Source organism: Brachyhypopomus gauderio, chromosome 8 (assembly GCF_052324685.1).
Source record: "Brachyhypopomus gauderio isolate BG-103 chromosome 8, BGAUD_0.2, whole genome shotgun sequence".
NCBI classification, from domain to species: Eukaryota; Metazoa; Chordata; class Actinopteri; order Gymnotiformes; family Hypopomidae; genus Brachyhypopomus; species Brachyhypopomus gauderio.
Window position 1 is genome coordinate 3924816 of NC_135218.1, and position 18937 is coordinate 3943752.

The 18937-nt window shown below is 42.6% G+C and overlaps 1 protein-coding gene across 1 annotated transcript in view; it reads right to left on the bottom strand.

Moving 5' to 3' along the window:
- Positions 1-471: 471 nt before the first annotated feature.
- necab3 (N-terminal EF-hand calcium binding protein 3) overlaps positions 472-18937 on the bottom strand; it is a 31345-nt gene continuing 12879 nt past the window's right edge. Inside the window, exons 4-13 of the mRNA XM_077013843.1 lie at positions 18440-18465; positions 17586-17683; positions 7719-7855; positions 6494-6615; positions 5081-5160; positions 2832-2885; positions 2411-2523; positions 1701-1778; positions 1307-1398; positions 472-992 (exon numbers count right to left, since the gene is read on the bottom strand). Coding sequence (XP_076869958.1) covers positions 964-992; positions 1307-1398; positions 1701-1778; positions 2411-2523; positions 2832-2885; positions 5081-5160; positions 6494-6615; positions 7719-7855; positions 17586-17683; positions 18440-18465 — 829 coding nt within the window. The 3' untranslated portion in view covers positions 472-963. The remainder of the gene's footprint in view (positions 993-1306; positions 1399-1700; positions 1779-2410; positions 2524-2831; positions 2886-5080; positions 5161-6493; positions 6616-7718; positions 7856-17585; positions 17684-18439; positions 18466-18937) is intronic.

The window sequence follows — 18937 nt, forward strand, 5'->3', positions numbered from 1 at the left end:
TGATACTTATGTAGAATCTGAGAGAGGCAGCCTGTGAACATACACTCACAATGTCATGAACCTGTGGAGGCAACACAAACCCACAAGAAAACAGCACAAGAGAATAGAACAGTGACCAGACAGTACACAAATGATGTGTTTCATTTTATTTCTTGTAAGATGCTTAATACAGTGGATGTACATCTCAAATAAATACTTAAATAAATCTGATTACATTTCCTTAGGTCAAGCATTTAACACAACATATGCAGTTTCTGATGTTTGTAAAAGTATAAGAGGACAAATGAATTCAGTGAATCTGTTGCCTTTGCTTAAATGAGCTAGTACTGATGATGACTTGGGAACACCAACATATTGACTGAGGAGCTACAATGCAGAGTTCCACGTAAGGACTACTCTATCCACAGAACCACACATTTTGATCTTACCTTTAGAAAGAGTCACCTTGAGCAAGCAGGGTTGGATTAAGTCAACGATGTCTGAAACAAAAAGCTTTTAACAAGCATGCAATCTTTAACAGTTAGCCATGTTTTTTTTTTTTTTTTCATAAAATGGATACCCCAAGAAGCAAAACACTTAATCTGAAGTTGTCAAAGTAAGTAGTAGCACTCTTCCTTTCCACATACGTATTGTATTGGGTTTCCTAATCTGTAAGCGGTTTCCACATCAAAGCCAATCGAACTTCGAATGCCTCCTGTTTGTGCTGAGAGAAGTCATTTTGAATTTCTACACATGCTAGAGAGATTTGAGCCATGCCTGCTTGATGGTTCTGTTTTTTAGTTTTTTGTTTTCATACAGGCTGACTGTGAAATGAACCGAAGTGAAGCTGTAAGGTGCAGTCAGGTTCAGACTCGCTTCTCCTGAACTCAGATCAACCCTCCCACCCGCAGGGTCGTTTGGGGATTCCATATCTCCTCCTCCTCCGTCTTTTAAGATGGCGATTGCATATTGCTTTTATAAGGGTTAATTGTTTGTCATGATCCACCAGGATGCTGAGAGAGAGAGAGAGAGGGAGAGAGAGATGGGGAGAAAAAGCTATAGTGAGAGAGCAAGAAAAAGATGAACGCCATAAAGAGCAGGTATCAATCAATGTGGTTCTTTTTCATTTGAAACGTAATGTAATGACTGACTGTGAGACTGAGAGTTTAACCTGTCTTGCAATCAAGGCCAAGAAAACTGATTCTAAAATTCTTTTTATGAGATTACACTTAATCTAATAACACCATCACACACTTTCAGCCCCCCACCCCACCAACACACACACACACAACGTTTGAACAAGTTCCTAACCCCGTTGAACACGTACCAGGCAGAAGCATGGTGGAGATCAGCTCAGGATCATCCAGCATGTCTATGATGCAGCGTTGGAAGGTCTTACTCGCCTCAGACTGCAGGTAACTGAGAGAAACCAGACATATTCAAACCACATCGTTTTTATATTTTTAGATCATAAGAATATTCCTTTCAACAATTAAAAATCACTTAAGGGCTTCCGTAAGAAAACAGATCCATGAATGGAATACGGGGAGCAGTATCTCCTATAAAATGTACCATTTGCGCATTATGAAAGAGTGAGTGCCTTTTAGATCTTGCAGGGTACAAGCAATCACTACATATCAGCTCATATGCATTCAAATGTGCACTCAAATACACACTGACAGACTTTCTCTCATAGGCAGGCTTTTAAGAGTCCCACACACCTCATCCAGGAGATACGATCTTGCCAGAACTCATATATTATGTAGCAGCTCTTCTCCGGCAGCTTTTGGATGGACACGCTGTGGGGAGAAGAGATGATGAGGTTCTCTTCTAATCAAGATCTAGTGGCTGCGTCAAATCACACATCCATTTCCTCAATCTTTCCCTGTTTTTTCCTTGGTGTGCTGTGACACTTGAATTCGTAGAATGGGCTACAACCGTTTCCACCATACACGTCCTGCTTGGTCATGCACTACGTCTATTGATCATTTGACCTGCAAGAATTCCCCTATGGCCAAAACACCATTAGAACTACTTTAGTGGAATCATAAACCATTTGTTATGGATACACTGTCATGATGAACGTAGACGGAGTTCAACTTCGACTTGTGAAAAGTCATCCGTGTTTCTGGGTTTTGGTTTGACTTACAGCAAGCTTAATGAGCCAAATTTGGAGGAACTATAAAAGCTAAAAGCTGAAATAAGATATTTCACAGGGCACAACAATGCATAGATATGTGTCATATGGGCCTTTTGGGGTGGTTTTGCTCCAAAGCTCATTTTCTTCATAACTCTTCTAAAACACATTTCCCTTTTCATGTCCGTCTTTCACCTTGATTGCTTTGATTATCAGTCTATCGCACTAAGGTTTTTATCAGAGGAGGTCATAGTGCGTATGTGTGGGTGATTGCGTGGGCAGGTCGGTTCTCACTGAAGGTTGTCACTCTGGTTGGTAGTGGAGTCAGCATAGCTTTTAAGGGCCTTTTGAAACTCCTCAAGGTTATCCTCCGTCACTCTCATCTGCCTCTGGACCAACAGAATGTTCTAGATAGGAAAAGAAGAGAAAGTTTGGTGGGAGATGGTGGGAGAGAGAAGATAAAGCTTCCATGCACACCGAACAAAGCACAACTGGTGAAGGAATAAGAAAGAATATGAGAGACAGAAAGGAGGGACAGAGATAAATACATTTAAGAACAAGGTCCATGTCCCTCAAATCAGAAGAATGAACCTCCGTTCTTTGTGCTCCCATCTAATCAGCATAGACAGTCTGGCTGGCAAGAACCTATGGTTTGTAAAAGGTCCATAGCAATATTTGATGTTTCTGTTGGTTCTGAAGGAGAGGCAACACTCACTGATTTATATGTGCTGGCCAGCGGATCCTCTTTCAAGGGCTCCAGCTTTGGACTCTGGAAAGGAGAAAGAAAAGACAAAAGACTTTGAAAAGTGTTTTCCTGCCACTATCATCAAGCTCTGGGCTATCATGATATCTTTCAGTTTAAAAACTAATTCACAGTTCCTCAAAGCCTATTGATTAGAAGAATGAATCTGCATTTTCAGTGTTCCCATCTAATCAGCGAAGACTGCAGTGCTGGCAAAAACCTTATGAGTAATTTAAAAGGATGCACTGCTGTTGTCCAAAGAAAGACATTCGTTTTGTTACCTATTTCACTAAAGCACTTATACCCATGACATGTATTCTCATTGACATTAGCATTAACTTCACTTTACTATTTTCTAAATTGCAACATCTAGTCAATTATGGCCTGACATGCTATGAGGTTGCACACTGCCTCACTGTCCACTGATTTAATATCTGTTGACCAACTAGCCCTCAATTGATCTTTCTATAATTTATCAGTCAGGGATGTGTACACTGTCAATGGATGTCTAGGAGGACACCACCTATCATTCCGTATCCCCCATTATTTCACGAGCCTTCCTCTCATCGTCTTCCTTCGAAGTGGTTCATACGGAACCGCTTCCATGTGTTCCTTGGATTCTTTCTAGGTTCTACTTAAATAATGAAGAATAAAACTGCCTCTCCATCCACATCTTTTCAATGGCAAATTATGGAAGGACAGCTGTGCTCCTCAAACACCCCATCAGGACTCTTCTTCAGGACAAGCAATCTAGAACAGGGTTATTGCTATTTCTTCTGCCACTTCAGTGAATAATCGTCTTCATCCACCGTGTCCTGACAACATCTGAAGTTGCTCTTTTTGCTCATAGCCGGTATGAATGTTGCTGCCAGACACATCAGGCGGGGATCAAAGCCTCAGAAGACCCAGTGCACATGTGCGTTTATGGTCTTGTCCAGACTTAAAGTGCCCTGAAGTCTTTCAAAAACATCCTCTTGTGAGAAAAAGATAGGTCAGTGCCAAAAATACTATTCGGATAATTCCCTGAATGCAGTAGAGAATAAAATGGTCAAATATTTATGTTTTTTTATATTTTATAAGTGCATATTTAGGTCATTAGTGTCTCGGAAGAGAGGAGTCTTCAGTATTGGTGTGTCGTGGAGTAAATGAGGGAACAGGAGGTAAAGGCTCATCTTTACCCTCCATAATGCAGCGTAGCGACAACGACAAAAATAAAGGAAAGAACTGTAGTGCAGTACACATAGGGAATAAGTTATCTAAGCGCGTATGGTGTTTTTGAGTCTCTAAAGGACATTGAGGTGTCCAGTGGCTGCAGTGTGGCGTCACAGCCAGTCTCAGGGTGTGAGCCCAATGTGCAGCGTTGGAAGAGCCACAATGATGATGAGTGGTGAATAGACGGGTGATTGGGAAGGAGGGAGGGGTGTGTGTGTGTGTGTGTGTGTGTGTGTGTGTGTGTGTGTGTGTGTGTGTGTGTGTGTGTGTGGGTGTGTGTGTGTGTGTGTGTGTGTGTGTGTGTGTGTGGGTGTGTGTGTGTGTGTGTGTGTGTGTGTGTGTGTGTGTGTGTGTGTGTGTGTGTGTGTGTGTGTGTGTGTGTGTGTGTGTGTGTGTGTGTGTGTGTGTGTGTGTGTGTGTGTGTGTGTGTGTGTGTGTGTGTGTGGGTGGGTGGGCGTCTCCCTCACGGCTTGGGGCCGGCAGTATGGACAGCCAGAGAAAGTGAATTGGACCGTCTGTCCGATCTCTGTGCCAGGACATGACTGACTTGACGCATGTCTTCTCGTTGTGTTGAGAGACGGTGGTTCTGGGGGACGCGTGATGGATGGAATATGCTTGCAGGGAAGCATTTAGAACGCTGTCAACGTGTGATTTGTACGACTGATTTTAGTTTATGCTACTCTGTGGATGTAATGTGGGTCTAATGAACAAAGGGAGGGAGGGAGGGATGGATGGATGGATGGATGGATGGATGGATGGATGGATGGATGGTTGGAAGGATGAATCGATGGAAGGATTGATGGATGGTTAGAAGGATGGATGGATGGATGGATGGTTGGAAGGATGGATGGATGGTTAGAAGGATGGATGGATGGATGGATGGTTAGAAGGATGGATGGATGGATGGATGGTTAAAAGGATGGATGGTTGGATGGATGGTTAAAAGGATGGATGGTTGGATGGATGGATGGATGGATGAATGGATGGATGGATGTGTGCAGGCTTGTCACCTGGCACTCCAGTTTGTCAATAAGCTGTTGCAGTCTGTTGATTTGAGAGGACCAATGATCATCTGTGTCCACAGTAACACCTGAGACAGAACACACACACACGGGAGACTGAGACGAGCTGTTGGACTCAAGCAGGTAAAGACACTACAGGCCTCTAGGTGAAGTCAGCACAGTGCCTCCCTTCTCTGTGCTAAAAGCACCAACGCATTTGACTGAGCTTGCAGCTTAGTTTACTTTACCCATTTTTCTTTTCACCAATCCCTACCTTTCTTTATCAAGCTATGCTTCTGTCATTTAACACCCACCAGCCCTGGAGAGTGCAGCAGGCACGCACCTTCTACAAAACACATGCACTCCCAACCACAAACAGCAGTAACAAAGCATACTCAGGGTTCAAACCAGTCAACTCTTGGTGGGTTTACTTTTTAATTTAAAATTTTAGGTTTTGAACTTACAAACAAGAATTAAGTCACCATATTTTTTTCAGTCAAAATAATCTGGCTGCTTGCAGTAATATTACGCGCCTTCCTGAGTATGCTTGGGTGGCCAACGGCTGTTAGTTTGATCACATAGACAGAACATCCACTGGGTGGGAGATAATGTAAAATTGCATGTTCACCCTAAGGCAGACTAGCGAGCTTGCTGAATAAGTGTACTTTCTTACCTGATATTGACTTTATACAGAGTTGTAACATGCATCATTTCAATAGACATTTCAGAGCTACAGAATTCTAAACATTCCCTCCGCTCTCTTCCAGAAACACACACGTGTTGTAAACTGGGTGATGAAATTGTGCGTGAATTCTCAACTGCACACTGCAGTACAACTACCTAAATGAATCCATAAAATGTCCCTGTAGCAAGTCAAACAGTAATAGATTTTTTAAAATTGCACTTACAAAAACATATAACAACCTTTATGTGCTTGGGGTTTTACAATATCAGCATTAATTAAATGTAAGCATGACAAAGCTATTTGTTTGTGTGTGCGTATAACAAATGCGATCAAGTCCACGTCTCCTGGGACAGCCAGAGCCACCCGTGTGTCTCTGAACCAGAACTCCCAAACACACAGTGTTATGCTGAATTTAATACCATCAAGGAGGCCGGCAGACAAGGCACATGGAGCAGAAGCTAACACGAACTCCAGCACCAATACCACCTGTCAGGGCCAGACAGAAGCAGTACCAGGACATCATCATCACCATCATCATCATCATCATCATCATTATCAGTAATCTGGCCCCCGCTAGCGCTTAAAGAGTGGCAACAATTACAAGAGCAATTGCACGTGTTATCACGCCAACAATCCATGACCTGAGCTTTTAGTTGAGAATGAGACACTATGCAGGTGAAGGACATTTTTATTCTTTTTGGTGCTGAAGATGGAGACTGTGTGGGTGGGGTTGTTACCTGTAGTGAGGATACCGGCGTACGGGTCTGTGGGCGACAGGCACATCGTCTTCTGCACTCTGCGGCCACATTTCCTGTTATTCTTCTGAACAGAGAGATGTTCTGGAACCTTCACCTCAGCCCTAGAAACAGAGGGAGAGGGAGAGAATAGAGAGAGGGAGAGAGGGAGAGAATAGAGAGATGAAACCAATGAAGCAAGTAAGAGAGAATGAGAAAGAAAGAGACAAGGTGGGTGGGGGGGGGGGGGTCCTGAATGTTTCCAGTTGTCACTGTTATTGCTAGCAGGGTTTTTATAGTCACTCCTGTGAGTATAAGTGCTTGGTCGTTTTTGGCCACAGTAATGGTAAAGTGAATCAATAACAAAACTGAAAAGACTGATGGGTAAGAAATGTTCAAAATGGAGGACGGAATGAGATCCATACGATCGGGTGTACATTTCAATACGTACATATCATGTATACCCCTTCACCACACACTTTGAGACCCATTCAGCCTGCACACCCATGCTCTGCTCACAGTATTGTCCCACACATCCAGTAGGAACACGTCGTAGGTGTTGAACCACAGTAACTGCAGTCCTGTTGCCAGGCGGATTACATCAGCCATCACTGTCTCTGACCATAGGAGGCCCTCTGGCTGGCTATTATTTGGGTGGCGGGCCATTCTCACCACAGCAACACAGTACCACTGGCAAGGAAGTGCCGTCGTCACTGGGTTGCACTGTTATGGACACCAGTGTTTTTGCTGGAATGTTCATGCTTCAGTACCTCAGAGTGGCTAGCCACCCAGAAATGTCCAGCCAAGAGCAGACGTGTGGCCAGACACAGACCACTGACCAAGCTAGCACAGACAGACGCATGGCAACAGTCTGGATCAGTAAGCCCAGTTAGAAATGTTTCTAATAAGGTGGGTCATAAGCATCTATTCACACCAATGTGCACTCGAAACGAAGATGTGATTCATTAGGGAGCCCACAGAGAATAGCAGGGACTTCAGACGTTTGAGGTCCAGCTGTTGTTGTGTCTTTGAGATCTTATTGCTGTCTACTTGCTGACCTTAATGTTACAAATGGCTACGGTAAACAGAATCGGGAGAATTGCTGTCGGAGCTGATTTGGAATCTGGGTTTGTCTGGGTGTGTGAGCGTTGCTGCGTACATGCATGTGTGTGTGTGTGTGTGTGTGTGTGAGAGAGAGAGAGAGAGAGAGAGAGAGAACGTGTCTCACGATGTGGGGCTACTCTGCTCCTCTACCGCCTCCATGGCACACTGCAGGGACATCTGTAGAGACAGCAGCTGGCTGGACGTCTCCCTCAGCATGAAGCGTGTCACAAACTGACCCAGCACGGAAGACCCTTGGTACTCCTGCAGAGACATGTCGGGGGGGGGGGGGGGGGGGCACAGACAGGGACAGGGAGACACAGGACAGGAGACAGATAGATGGAGACGCAAAGAGAAACACGGTCAAAGGGTTGTAGAAATCGCTCTTTATATCCTGACTAAATCCTATTCAGGGGAAAAGTATCTTAGGTGCTCCCTCAAGACCTACATGTGACAAATCTTTGTGACAAACTTCATGTTTAGGAAAAGTGCATTTTCTCCACGGTATAAAAACGTTACAGAAGCAGGTCTGCTTTACTATTCTATAACTCTCCTGTGAATGTGGAATAATATGATACAGCAGACTTCAATGCAGATTTGGGAGCAGCGTTGTTTGATTTGGTATCTGGGACTGTTGGGGAAAAGGAAGCAGTTTGTATTTGCTCTGGCATTGCGTTCCTATGCACTGTATTTGAAATCAAACCGTAATGTTGAAGTGCAGGACGGGTGCTTTAATTAGCTGTTGTTTCCTAGCCAGATGTTAGCGCATCATTAGCATGGCAGCAATAATAGAAGTTGTGAAGTTGACGCTGGATGTGGTGTTTGCAGAGTCTCTCAGTATGACGACCAAAGTGTCAGTGTCAGCAAGGCAGGCTGCTGTAAAGCTGCAAAACCAAAAATGATTCCCTACGCCTCGTAGCTCAGTGGACGGTGCTTTACGACTAACACACAACTGAAGCCTGAGGCTTGCAAAGTGTGATATTATTGTATAATTCAATCACCTCCACATAAAACGTATTTAGCATTTCATTCACTGTAAATGGTGGTATTAACAGCCAGTCAGTGAAAATGGCTAAATTACAGACCAGACAGTACATCTCCCAGGAAGACACTTAGTCACCTCATGTCTGTTGATCACACAGTCACCCACTACAAGATCCACAACCAACCACTGGACAAAACGTTATTTGGATTATGTTAAGTCACTGCAAATGAGGGCAGATGTACCCAAAAATTTTTAAAGGGGACTTATTATATCCCCTTTAGACAAGGTGTCATAGTCCCCTGGTGTCTTATTGGAATGTCTATGGTCAGAATATCATTACAGTCAAACAACAACCATATACCCTTCCAAAACAGACCTGCTCAGGATGACCGCTGGAGTGTCCACTCCGTTAAATTATAATACAGAATACAGCACTGATCACCTCAGCCACTGCTGCTGTCAGGCACTCGGTCTTGCGTTACCGTCCCAACTGTTGATCATCAACACTTCAAGCCGAATTCACACTACACGATTTTCTGACATATTTTGGTGTTTCCCCAAGAAAATCTCCAGACTGAGGCAAGTCGGCATTCGCTTGAAGCTCATAAATCCGCTCTCTGGTCGCTATGTGTAAACTGAGTCCAGAAAAATATCTAGAATGCTTAATATCCGGACCTGTCGTCGGGTCCAAATTCTGTAGGTTATGACTGGTAGTGAGTCCAGTGTGGAGCTACAACCCACGAGAACCAGTGAAGGGTCATTTCTAGCATGTGTTTCTAGCATGTGTTATAAATAAATAACGAGATGTGTAGTGTGGCCTTGTCTTAAGAGAAGCAAGTTTCCGCAAAGAAAACATGGCGACCATGTTTGAACCAGTCAGACCTTGAGTTTGCTGAGCTCAGCTTTCTTCTCATTCAGGAAGAATACCTACACACTGCAAAGTGTGCCCTTTTACCAAATGGATGTAAACCTCATTTCCTCCTAACACCATGCTAATGTTTCTATAATCCCTGATTAGCTAGCTACTAGTCGAACACATTGTGTGCGCTATAACGTTTACTCTCAGGATTTTCACGTGTTGATGAGACCAAGTTCTTATTACCTACAATCAGTTAACAGACCTATGTTAATTGATGATATACTACAGTTGGTAGCTAATTCCAAACAGCTAGGTTAACTTTCTAGAAAAGTAGCTAGCTAAAACAATTACCAGAAATAACCACACATCCTAGCAGACATTTCTGAATACAATGAGCTAGATAGTCAGCTAGAAACCTTTCCTTCATCTGTAGCTTTGCCTAGTACAGCTGGCATTGATCCCTCACGATTCCCGGGCTAGGTCTTGGCTGATAGGTGCTGCAAAACAACCTAACAACAACAACAAAATGCACATTCGCAAATATTTATTGACTGGAGAATCTCCAGATTGTGGGGGCGGTATAATTCTAATGAAACCCTTAATGGCGATGTACCTGTCATTCAACTGCTTGTTTCATCCGATATTTTCTGACATGGCACCTCACAAGAAACGGCCTTCTTGTTTTATTTCACTTTGGGTTCGTGGGCACTACAGATGCCTAAATCTAACCCCGTTCCAGACTTCTTGGTTGTTGGGGCAGTACAACATAAATGGAGGGGATTTAGACACATTTTGAACACCAGAACTAGTCAGCGCTTGATTTGAGGTTGGATGTGAGGGGATGGCAATCACATTGTAAAACAATCACATTGTAAAACAATCACATTGTAAAACTTAATCTCCCTTAAAATCTCATTTTCCACTGCATTTGGATTAATGTGATTCATTTAAGATGTCTGTAATCAATGTTTTCACACTATTCATATTTAGTTTACACACCAAGTTGCCTTAGCCATATTAGGAATTTTTCATGATAAAACAACTATCAAGGCAATACAGAAGAGGTGGTTCTGTAGAATTATGGGATTTCTTTTATCATTGGTAATGTATGCATTTGCCTTGGATAACATTAGAAATACCACAAGGTTTGTGCACTTTACTCAAAAACAAACTGTAACCAACATTAACCAGTGAAAGAGTTAATAAACCAGTGTAGAGTTAATATAACAGAAAATCTGTCCTTAAGAAATTGTCTTAACATTTAGTTAAATGACTCAGAGAAAGAGCACAGCTAACCATGAAGGTAAATAATTTCAGCAAGGTAAAGAAATTGAAATCAAAAACGTGTACATGTACAGTACTTCAAACACACACTTGAGACTTAAGTGTTCTGCATGTCCAAATGTGTGCTTTGTGAACACAAGTCTGGTTGATGTTGCAAGGAGTTGTTCAAACCATGATCACCTTCAGCATCACTGGCTCTAACGTGATGTGGAGGAGTTTAGTTAGAACTGTGAAAGAGATATCAAGCAATGAATCAGCAGATAAAGCTTGTATTACTGTATGGATGTGGAGTTTAACTCATAAAGCTGTTTAATATTGCCCTATTATCCTATATCTCCTTTTTGCACTGACATTTAGAGCCTCTGAAAGAAGATAGAAACAGAAATTAGCAAAGTATTAACTTTACACAGAATAGCAAAATACAGTTATGCGATTGGAATAGAACAAGTTAAAGAAAAATTGCCATTACCTGCTTTGTGCTTGGAAGGGCAGAGCAAAAAATTTAAATTTAGGGTGGCAATGCTGCCCATTCCAGAATACCCCCCCCCCAACCCCCCACCCCCCAAACTCAACAGTGCTGGCCCTGCACAAATATATGTGCACATGAACTGAAAAAGTATCATTTTAAAATGGGACACAGTGTTGTGGCCAGTGAAGACAGTGTCACCATGTTTCTACTGGAGACATGTGGGACTATAGGCCTGACTCACACCAAGGCAACTGAAAAGCTACAGACACTCCTAGAGCCCTCCGGGGCTAAACAAACATTCCTGCAGCCATTGTAGAAAACATACACTGTTCAAACGGTTTTATGTTTTGTAAAAGTATTTAAATGTTTAAACTACCTATGGGGAAAAAACTTTTTATATAAACATTTGTAATTCGCTTAAATCTTTTTGTTAACTGATTATGGCCTATAGCTAACAAATGATATGAATGCCAGTGCTGTGCTCCAGTTAAGATCTCCTGTTGAGCAAAATCATTAATGAAGACATCTTTATGCCTTCATCATATGTCAACCTCTCCATGGCCTACAAGGCTACGCCTTTATTAGACGGGTATGGTAAACAAACTTTGTTAAACCCCAATGTTTGAATGGACATTTCTGTGTGAGTTTGTGTGTGATTGACACCAGATACATAACTGATCTTTCCCACTGCGTTTCAGTTTTAAAGACCTTTCAAGGCCACATTACTTCAAAGGGAACATCAGCCTCCAGTATCAAGCTTCACCACTCATCTTCATAAGAAAAGTATCCTGTTTATTTTTAGGATAATAAATAAATATCACGATCTTACTGCACATGATTGCAAATCCCAATATCCAATAGTATAGGTCTTATAATCTGCACTGTTGTGTGATAAAGTTAGTGGGTTTTCTCTTCTCATTGGCCACTCATTGGAGGGTGCACCATGCGTCTGCCTTGTATAACATTGGAAATACAGCAAGGTCTGTACACTTTACTCAACATGGAAAACAATAACTGGCATTAACCAGAGAAAGATGTGTACAGTTAATAAAACAGAAAATTTGTCCCTATAATCTTAAGTGATTCATATGTAATTAAATATTAATTAATACTATTTATTAATCAATAGTCATATTAATTAATAAATATGATTCTGGGAAAGGGCTTGTAGACAACCTTGATGGTAAATGCTAATGATACTGGCTTAAATCTAAATATGAAGAAACCAAAATTAAGAAATATGCACATGTCTTGAAATACATACACTTAAGGCTTAAATGTGCAGTGTGGTCAAACGTACACTTTGGAAAAGCTTCCTAAACTGATTACGACAGCGAGGGATCGTTCAGACTGCTCTAACTTGAGTGAGGAAAAGAGCACGGCTAGCACAAACCGGGGTGTGACTTGATGAAGAGGAGCTATCTCCCCAACTCCCCACCCCGACTATCTGGCTGATATCTGCAGCTGCTGCGCCAGATTATAAAGTCATTAAATAAATAATCCCACTATTTAAAAAGATCCTGCAACAAAAAAACAAACCAAAACAAAACAAACAAAAAAAAAACCAACCGTGGCAAGGAGAAGTGGTTGCCTACATAATTTGTTTTCCTGCAAAAATCAGCCCACACATGAAGCAGTGTAAATGTGTGTAATTATGTGTGATTTCAGCTCAGCCTCAGCTCGTGTCATCTGTAAAGGCAGTAATGGCCACTCTCCAGCCCAACAATTACAGGTGAGCCGCTGCTAACGTTCCGAGGCATTAAGTCAGACTTTGACATTTTTAAATAGTTTACACAGTTTACTTGGCAACCAGTAGTGGTGAGCATTTAATCAGATAACATGCAGCTCCAATCGAGGCATCGCCGTCTGACGTCGGCTGTCAAAACAGCAATTAGTATCCCGAGGTAGAGAACACCTCAGGAGCGAACTTAATAATGCTTAAAAATGCAATGAAATAACAAAACGGGCAGTTTTGGGTGCCGTTCATTTTAATGAGTCGGTGCAAAGGATGGGCAGATGGATGGAAAGGTGGGTTGTCTGATGATTAGGTGGAATGAAATGAAGATTGGGTGTCTGCTGAGATCTGCGAGTAATGCTTCATTCCTTCATGCTAGCATAGCACAGTGAACCACAACTCCTGCATTTGTGCCTCCAGATCTTGTGACAGAAACTATATATATATATATATATATATATATATATATATATATATATATATGGTGCCAGTCAGATGGCTATCTGATGGTACTGCATAATGGTCAAGTATCTGCCTCCTTCTCTGGGTTGAGGACACCATTAATCCTGACCAAATCCCCAACTCCATTTGGGGAACTTCCACCACGCTTCACTGCTATCTGCAGATATTCATTATTATTCTGCTCTCCAACCCTTCTGTGAACAAACTGCCTTCTGTCACAGCCAAATATACATTCTGCCTCGTCACTCCAGAGCACCTGTCATTGTTTCCGTGCACAGTTGAGTAACTTGGCCATGTTTTCGTGTCAAATGTATGGCTTTTTGGCCACAGTTCTTCCATGAAGACCACTTCTGGCCAGACTTCTCCAACCAACAGATGGGTGTTCATGGGTCCCACTGATTTATGCCAGTTCTGAGCTGAAGGCACTGTGGGACATCTTCAGATTTTGAAGGAAAGTAAGCATGATGTGTCTTATAATCTGCTGCATTATGTTTCCTTGGCCGACCACTGTGTCTGCTGTCCTCTGTGTCTGTTGCCTGTTTTTCAGTGCTTCTACAAAAGAGTTTGTACTTCACATCTTCACATCCCAGTCTGCTTTGAAATCTTCGCCCGAGAGAGATCTTGTTGGTACAGTACAGAACCATGTGAGATGTTGCTGTGCTCAGGCTTGACATGGTGAGTGACTTGTGACATGAAACTGTCTTCGACAACTTCACAGTTGCAGCAAAGGTTGTCTGCTCCTGTCTCTTAAGCCTCCTCCACAGCTGTTTCTGTTTAAATGAAGGACTGTTTCAACCTGCTTTGTATAATTGGTTAATCGTACACCTGCCTATAACCCTGACTATAACAATCCTTGACTTTGTACAAGTAGACATAGAAGAATTTGTGCGTTTTGAAGGCAAAGGGTGGTAACACCAAATATTGATTTAATTTGGTATCAGTAGTACTTGCAATCCTGCGCCTCACCAGCGGAGGGCCCCATCTCTGGAGTACTGATTGTCATCACGTTTTCATGTCTCTCTGGTTTTTGCCCTTTATGCCCTTCGGTACTTAAGCCCTCCCTCGGCTCTCTGGTTTTGACCCTTGCTACTCGGTTTTGACCTTGCTCTGTCTATTCCTAATAAAGACCGCTATTATTTTGACCTGCATATGGATCTAAGGGGGTTTCCTGAGCCCCAGACATTACATCTAGATTTCTCTTTTGTTCATTCACTTTGCATTTTGTTACCTGACACAATATACTATTAAATAAATGAACTGTAACTATTTTACACACACACACACACACACACACACACACACACACACACACACACACACATATCCACATACATTATCCTATCCTATATGAATTTATTTAGCATTTTGTATGCATCTGCATAAAAAAAAATACTGTAATTTACATTTTACTTTTTAACTCTAACGAAGCTGAAAACCAACAGGACCAAACAAAGATGAGAAACGAATAAATAAAAGAAGGAATGAAAATTAAGAAGTCGCATACACGTGATGTGGCTAATTTATCATATCAAAAGCAAACAAGGCAAAACAAAAATATACTGTTGGCCTTATAAACATGACTGCATTAATGATTGAAATCATAAAAAGTATGATACTGTACCGTGTCCCTGAACACGATCTGCATGACGTATATGTATTTCACACTTTGCCTACAGAATCTGCACACTGGCTTTGAAACCCCCCCATATTTCGCCCACTTAATACTTAGTCCCTGGCATTGTTATTGAAGCAGCTAAGGTGTGACATATTGCAGGTCCGATGTGAGTAAATGTAACAGGGAGCCGATTTTAATGAAAAGACCAAAAACAGATACAAAGGCACTAGTAGTGGCATCTGCAGCAAAATCGGGATAAGCAGTATCATAAACAGCAGAGTAACAGCCTTGCGCGGTGGCTGTAGAGGCTAGAACGCTAAACACTGGCGATGGGCACCTGTAGGTTTGCCTGAAGAAGCCAGAAGATCGATTACAAAGTCAAAATTTTCCCACATCCCACTGCATCAGTGGTCACCAGAAGGCTCTGAGCGTGTCGAGCTGGGCTGGTGTGTCCAGTCCCCCCGGGCGGTGTGAGATCACATTATGAAGGGGGAGCGGCACTGGAGAGGGATGTTCAGCTGGTGGTTACGACGCTGAAGATGTGGGTTGGCCTGTGCTATGGCCCAGAAAAGGTCCCAGTTCACAGCTCCCAGAAAGCAAGAGGAAGCAAGATGGACTCTTGGCTGGTGGGCGTGGCTTCAGGGTCAAATGGTCCAGAGAGTGTATTGGCTTTGTGCTATTTGGACCCTGGCCTGCATGTTAAGTTGATACCGAATCTCATGAAGAAGACTGGCCATCTGGCCTGCCTGGGGATGAAGCATTTGGCAGGCTGTAGATGTAGATACTACAGGTTTTTATGTCCAGTAATGACCACATAGGTATGCCAAACACCCCCCAGGCGGCGCCTCCATTCCTCAGATGGCTAAGAGCTCCCCGTCTCCTCGTAGCTCCTCTCTGTTGGCGATAGAGAGTTTCTCGGGTTTCTCAGAGAAATGATGTTAGGGATCACAGACGAGAGAGGAAGTGGAATGACAGCGGAAGGGGCTCAGCTTATGGCTGGGGATTTTGTTCTCCCGAGGAGGAGGACAAATCAGGAAGTTAGTTAGGGAGCTTGTGATCGGTGCTACCAGACGCACAGGTGCGGCCCCCTCTCATTGGGTGACAGCCAATCCTTCCTAGCTGCATGTTTCCAGCCTGAGGCAAGGTCTCACTATTGGCGGGGCAGATGCGGGTGGAGGAGATTTGCACTAAAGGGGTAGGATGAGGATGACGTGGTCGGCGATTTCGTTCAATGTACTCGCCTCCTCCCCGCTGACAGGTTCCCCTTGAAGGTCTCTCCTGAGGCCCTCCACCAATACCTACATCTGTGCCTCTTTGTTTCACTAGGCGGTGGGTGCCGTGGTACGGAAATCTCAGGTACACTCAACCTCTGAGCAGGAGCCCTGCTCGAGACGCAGCACGGCTCTACCGCAGGCTCAACCCTGGCTCGCACGGTGGACGACAGGTTTCATCTGTCTAATGAAGGCAGGGTGGTCATGCCTCGGTGGCATGTCAGTGGTCACCAGCACGGTGCCCCTGGTCTTGGCTCTCCCTGTGAACCAGCTGACCTTGCCTCATGATCCGTCATGAGGGGCTGATGGGTAAAATACGGCTCGTACCAAAATCGGCTAACAACAAGCATTTGTGGCTGCTGGCTTATTATCAGTAGCTGGAGGCTAACAGTCTCTGCCAGTGATGCTTCACTCACTGTGACCCCCCCCCACCCCAGGCTTCTGTGACATGTTTGCAGGTACACAGTGAGACCCAAACAGGGAACTAATTTTAATGAAAATGCCAAGCACAAATAAAAAACAGAAACAGCAGAGTAGCAGGATCGGTATAAGGATGTAGAGGCACTGGCCTCATAAACTATGGGTGTGAACGGGAGTGATTGTGAAGTGTGATTGGTGGTTCTTCTGAATGGCAACTGAGGGGAATCCCATGAATCATGTGATGTTGATTATCACTGCCATCTGGAATTTTTGGGTAAGAGGGAACAGAGTTGTGGACAGTACAAACTAGGGGGCCCAAACCCAAACCCCCCAACATTACCTCTTCCCAAAAAAAAAAAACAAACAAACATGCAATGCACAACTACCAGTATTTGTAAGCAACTTCACAGACCAACAAGACCATTTGCTCATTTGCTTATAATAAGTAAACAGTGTCTTGGATAACAGCTCCGCCTGCGAGACCCACTGAACTCGTGCGATTTTCTCATTCCTCCCACACTTTCCAGAAGCTTCCTCACCCACAGGGCCAGGCCTGCTGCACTGATACAGCACTCCAGATGCAGGGTGCTGCATTAACAGCACAGAGGCCGGCCTAAAGCAGTGCTTCTCCAACTTTTTATGTTATTCCGCCTCTCGGGAGGAAGAAAAATGTATGCCCTATAATGCACTCCACATGTAATGTAATAATGACTACATTATGCTATATGTAATGTGATCACGCTATATGTGATGTAATAATGTAAGCTATATTTTGCAACAACAGAAACGACAACTCAAAATTTTGCAGGTTTAATCCATCGGCAATAAACACCAAGAAACGGGGAATTCAAAGGGCAAATGAACGTTCACTCAAGTTTTCCATTTGTCTCTTACCTCTTTAGTTTTGTCCATTGCTTTCAGAATTGAAACGTTGAGGTTTTCTAGAGCAGAGAGAACGTGCAGATACTCCCCAAGATGCTGAGAAAAGTAATCTGAGAGAGGAGGCAGAAGAGGGGAGACCACAGGACACGCGATCAGAGCGGTCGCTCCACCACAGGGAAGGTGGAGGATTACGTACAGGAAATGACCACGTTTATGAAATGAGAAAACTTAATGAGATATTTTTATCAATAAAGATCTCTCTCTCCTTCTATGTCTCTTACACACACAGGTACATTTGTAGATTGAAAACTAAAACGCGAAACTATTTTCATGCTGATGATGTCACTATTTTTATTATTATGTATCCAGCTAATTCATAAAAGGAAAATTGTCAGGCCTCCCAAGAAATGATAAGCTGATCAATGACTGCAAAAATATCACATAACACATAAAAAACTAATACAATAAAGTATTATTAAACATGAACAGAGACTAATGTAATAATTATTACACTAATTTCAACAATCGTTAACATAATACATCAACATTACTATAATACAAAAGTATGAATTTTGAGGGCAACCCAAAAAATAAATGACTTGATTGAAAACCTCTTGTCATTTTTAGAATTTTTTCAGCAAGATAAATGACTTCATAAATATTGAACCAGGTAAAGACCTACAGATGAAACACTTTCATAAGGGCAGACACTCACCTGAGCAACCAGTCAAACAGTCAAATGTATTAACACTTACTATTCTGACACAATTTTAATCTTATGACGACTAAAGTATTTGCATTAATATAAATCTATAATTAAAGCCACATTTTCACAAGGTAAACAGAACAGAATAATGCACACCCACCTGATAGCTTGTCTATATCAAGGTTGCTGGGAAAGAAGAAAGAAAATGAGAGCAGAAGGAAACTAAGATAATGGAATTCATAAAGATGCGGTTATTGGGAGAGGAGTCACTATTGCTAATGAGGTTGTGTTGATTCCTGGCAGTGTTACCAAAATCTTAAAGAGCCCTCTCCCTTCCGTATGTCTGCCCATATTAGTGGACCTACAGTTAGCTTGCTCAGTCCAAAACATCCCACTCAGTAACACTGCAACAGATTATCTTTCTTTTTTCAAAAACAAAGGCAAGAGTAAGAAGGGTAAACTTAAAAATGGTGTACTTAAACATTCAGCATTCAGGTCTCTTAGCCTCCATTTAACTGTACAACTAAAATCCCAACCCCATTCCCCAATTCACAAAGCTAATAAGGCAGATTTATTTAGATTTTAATTATATACTGATAAAATCTAAAAAATACCGTCACCCTTTGTGTGAACTGTCACTTCAAATCACAGATCAAAG